At 42.7% G+C, this 4,688-nt stretch overlaps 1 protein-coding gene across 1 annotated transcript; it reads left to right on the top strand.

Moving 5' to 3' along the window:
* Positions 1-83: 83 nt before the first annotated feature.
* On the top strand, positions 84-4,355 carry fdps (farnesyl diphosphate synthase (farnesyl pyrophosphate synthetase, dimethylallyltranstransferase, geranyltranstransferase)). The gene is made up of 10 exons (XM_030071889.1): positions 84-267; positions 788-940; positions 1,048-1,188; positions 1,408-1,488; positions 1,594-1,716; positions 1,819-1,907; positions 2,032-2,104; positions 2,670-2,747; positions 2,833-2,967; positions 3,423-4,355. The coding sequence occupies exons 1-10, from the start codon at positions 265-267 to the stop codon at positions 3,621-3,623; spliced, it is 1,077 nt and encodes a 358-aa protein (XP_029927749.1). The 5' UTR covers positions 84-264; the 3' UTR covers positions 3,624-4,355.
* The last annotated feature ends 333 nt before the right edge of the window (positions 4,356-4,688 follow it).

Consider the following 4,688-nt stretch of genomic DNA (forward strand, 5'->3'; position numbering starts at 1 on the left):
ACAACCGGCGAATGAGAGCGCCCGATGTCATATGATGCCTTGAGAAGCCACGCCCACACGTACCACTCGCGAGGAATCTAGGGAAATTTAGTTCTCTAACGGCTGCGATAAAACGGACGTTAACGAGACTAGGAACTACAAACCACTTGTGCTGGTTTCGGGCAGCATTTAGCATCTTTTTAGTTTGACAGCAAGACACAGAAACACCACAGGAGTGATTCCTCTGTTTTCTTCACCAGACCTGACTCAAAACACGGGACTATCATGGTGAGGCTGTTTAAACTCTTCCTTTTAACGGCTGATGTGTGAATAAAAACCCTAACCGTCGCTACATGCTCCTTGGCGACCTGCAGCAGTCGCTATAGCTCAGTTGACAGGACTGGATGCAGGCAGCAAACCAAGCTAACGTCAGCCAATGCTTATGTTTATGTCAAGGTAACTAGTTAGCCAGCCAGCTAATAATAGTAATTCCCTTTATCTATTCTTAGCCGTTGTTTACTGGCTAACTGACCGATGGCTCTAGACGTAGCTAGCTTTGTGTTTTGCTTTAGCCGGAGGAAGTCACTTATTTGTGTTCCATGACCGCAGAATCAAATGAAAGATTGACCTTGTCAGACTGTGAACAGCTTAACGTAAGCTAGTTAACGGCATATCTGGAATGAGACGCTTGTTGAGCTTTCTCCTCAAAGCCCCTGAGAGACTGTGGATAGTACGCAGCGTGTGGTTCGCCGTGGCTCCGCTGAAGTTGTTCCATGTTTGTCCTCCGCTGTCCACCTGGTCTTTGCAGGGAGACACTGCTTGCAATGGGTCGCACAGTAAAAAGGCGTTGCTGTCGGACCCCCAGCTGTTTGACGCCCAGTTTGAGGACCTGGTGACTGAGCTCACAGAGAGGGACCTCACTGATCCTGTGCTTGTTGATGCCCTGAAAAGGCTGAGAGAGGTATGTTATGTGCTCTGTGTTGGGTAGAGTTTCTATATGCTCTATATGCGAAATGCATGTAATTACTGCTGCAAGTGTATGCAGAAATCTTTCTTTTTCACTCTTAGGTGTTGGTGTACAATGCACCTGGCGGCAAGAGGAACCGAGGCCTCTCTGTGATTGGCTCATTGCGGGAGCTTGTCCCACCCACTCAGCTCACCCAGGATGTAGTGCAACAGGCTCTGCTGGTTGGCTGGTGCATTGAACTGGTGAGGGCATGTCCTGTACCAGTTCATATTGAACTTGTGGTTGTATGCTTTAACATCAGTAAGACTGAATTTGCTATTTGCACACCAGCTTCTCGCTAAAGCCTCAGCTCACAAGCCCAGACTAAGACTTCCCGCTGTAATGATGATAATTTACACTTGGTGGAGATGTCACTGTCTTAACATCACTAACCATCTCTGCTCTGTCTCTGTTGCTTTTAGCTTCAGGCTTTTTTCCTAGTGGCTGATGATATCATGGATGCATCTGTTACTCGGAGAGGACAACCCTGCTGGTACAAGAAGGTGAGACTGAATATCTTTGTGTACGTGAAGACTAAAATAAGCTTTTTAGAGTTGGTGGTGTGCCAAACATCTAGTGTAAACAATTTGTGTGTTTGTTTTTTTAAGGATGGAGTAGGTCTGGATGCCATCAATGATTCCTTTCTCTTGGAGGCAACCATCTACAGACTACTGCGCAGTCACTGCAGGGACCAGCCCTTCTACATCCATCTGCTGGAGCTCTTCACAGAAGTAAGACTTGATCTAAATTGACATACATAGATGCATACATACACTACATATACATGCAATTCAGAGAAGACAGGTGTGTCACAGGTGCTTTGTGTGTTTCAGACAACTTTCCAGACAGAGCTCGGCCAGGCTCTGGACCTTATGACTGCTCCCCCTAACCAGATCGACCTCAACAGATTCACCTTGGAGAGGTGAGAAAGGGCAGAACATTTGAAGGGGGGATATAAAACATGTGGATTTTGAATGGTTGCAAGCTAGACTAAAATGTCAGTTTCCAAAATCTGGGTGTCAAGAATTCCTGTCTTTATCTTTCAGGTATAAAGCTATTGTAAAATATAAGACTGCCTTCTACTCTTTCTACCTCCCAGTGGCAGCAGCAATGTACATGGTGAGTGTTTATATGGTAGATGTGAACTCACAGGCATGTTGATGACAAAGAAAAAGGGTGAACAGATGGCCTAAAATTTAAAGAATTGAGGAATCCGCTAAAGATTGTCCACTTTTAGCCCCTAGAGCAGCTGGCACGTTCTAGATGGGTTAATGTGAATAAGTAACACTTTTCCCTCCATCAAAACTAATTGTCAAAATACCCTTGAGCAAGGAGCCCCTGCTTGCACCAATAAATCCACACAGTGGATAACAGAAGGCTGAGGGTGCACTGGGCAGCTCCTGGGTAAATGTGTCTGGCTGTATGAATGTGAAGCAGTGCCTTGCTGAAAAAGAGCATGCATGCATAACAAATCCTGCCTGCATAAATATAGGCTAAAAATAATACAACAACAGCTTTTCCTACAGGTCACGACATGTCAACTATATAGTCAATAAATCAACTGAAACGTGGCCTCCTGAACATTCTTAGGTTGCAATTTATTAATTTTATTGCACATTTTATTGTGACAACGTTACTGTAACTGATGTGCTACTACACTTTGTGTCACATGATCATGCTCCAGGCAGGGATCGAGAGTGAAGAGGAACACAACAATGCAAAGCACATCTTACTAGAGATGGGAGAGTTCTTCCAAATACAGGTAATTTAACATATACATCATTCAGTCATATGGCAGATTTTACAGTCTTATAAGAGCACTAATTCCAATTAATATTGATTGCCAGGATGACTACTTGGACTGTTACGGTGACCCTGCTGTGACGGGAAAGATTGGCACAGACATCCAGGATAATAAATGCAGCTGGCTGGTAGTGACAGCCCTGGGAATCATGAGCCCTGAGCAAAGAGCAGTGCTGGAGGTCAGACATCACAAACTTTTGATGACGCTTAATTCATAATGTATTATTGTGCTGAATTGTATGCAAAGATGTTGTGGCCCAGACATACTGAGATTAACCTGAACAAATGTGACCATTGGTAATGTTACTACATCAAAACTTCACTGATGAAATATGTTCTTCACAATAAACATCAAGAAGAGGTGGAAAACATCAGGATAGGACAACATTAGTTAATGCATAATGGAATAAATCCAACACTTGTATCAAAGTGCTATGCATCTGCAATTGAACAATAACACTGTGACAGATTTGAGTAAGAATTGATAAGATAATGATAATCTATGAAGTGCAGCATCAATAAGAATGAATGCTATTTTATAGATAACTCTCATCTAATTTGTGCACAGTCTATGCAATAAGATGCTGCTTCATTTGTACATTAGTAAAAGTCTTCATTATTTTCCCCCCTGCAGGCATGTTATGGGCGCCATGATGATGCCAGTGTGGAGAAGGTCAAAGCGCTGTACAACACCCTGCAAATGCCAGCACTGTACCACAAACACGAGGACGAGAGTTATGAACGCTTACAGAAACTCATTGCTTGTCATGCCCAAAACCTTCCCCACTCAGTCTTCCTAAACTTTGCCAAGAAAATCTACAAAAGGAACAAGTGAGAAAGAGCTGCGGTCTTTTGAGGGGATATTTTATATAATAGGATTTAAAAAGGGTCAGTTAAAGTAGCCCAGTTCCATTTGGACTCTTATCTTATTGACACATTGCTCAGCACCTCTTACACTACCTTTTTAATGCTAGAGGTGTTGGGAGAGGGATATGGCAGGGACCAGCACAGAACCAGGCTCTGACTCTGCAAAAATGAACCCAGACAGAATTGTGATTCATAGCAGCTCTTGAGGTAGTATTTTTTACTTTATACTTCTCAGTAATTTGTATATTTGCTTGTGAATGTTGTCAAAAAAAGCCTGTCTCTTTTTCTGTGTCAGCTATTTATTTAACCCAATGCACAATATGCACTGTCATCTGACATTTCTTCACTCTAAAATCCCATGGATTTGATAAGGGTGACAGCAGCATGAATTTTACATTGATTGATTTGGCTTTCATCCCGCCCAGCAGAATGTATAGTACCACCTCTGTTGAAAATACTAATACCAGTAAGAGAAAGAAAACACATCACTTCAAAGTCATTTTGATTAAGCAGGGGTACATATTCTTTATTAAATGAGGACCACTGGGGAAAAAAACAGTTGATATACATCTCATATTTGGACAGAATCAAAACTGATAACCTTTCATATTTCCTTTATTTTCTTAAAGCTGCTGCAAAGTCTGTCTACTGCTCTGAATAATATATTACTGCTTTTAATAAAGACATCTGACCAAGATTATTCCTCTATTTGTTTGGTTTCCTTCCTGTGTTCCAGTGTGTGCGCTGTTATTTTCTTGAAGAGAGAATTATGAGAGCATGAATGTCTTGCAGACAGACATCAGATCAGAGGAAATGAGACTCTTGATATAATAACTAATTGTTTGAAGGAGGTGAAGATGAAATTAGTCTGAAGCTGAAGTGGCTGGGGAGAGGGATGTGGGATGAGAAGGCAAGCAAGGGGTGTGGTTTGATTTGGTGATGGGGAAGGCAGGGGGAGGGGTGGTGGTGGCGGGGTCCGGATGACGTTGTTTTGGTGGATGCTCGCGAGAAGAGGGATGCTGTCGCCGTGTCC

The sequence above is a fragment of the Myripristis murdjan genome, chromosome 16 (assembly GCF_902150065.1).
Source record: "Myripristis murdjan chromosome 16, fMyrMur1.1, whole genome shotgun sequence".
NCBI lineage: Eukaryota > Metazoa > Chordata > Actinopteri > Holocentriformes > Holocentridae > Myripristis > Myripristis murdjan.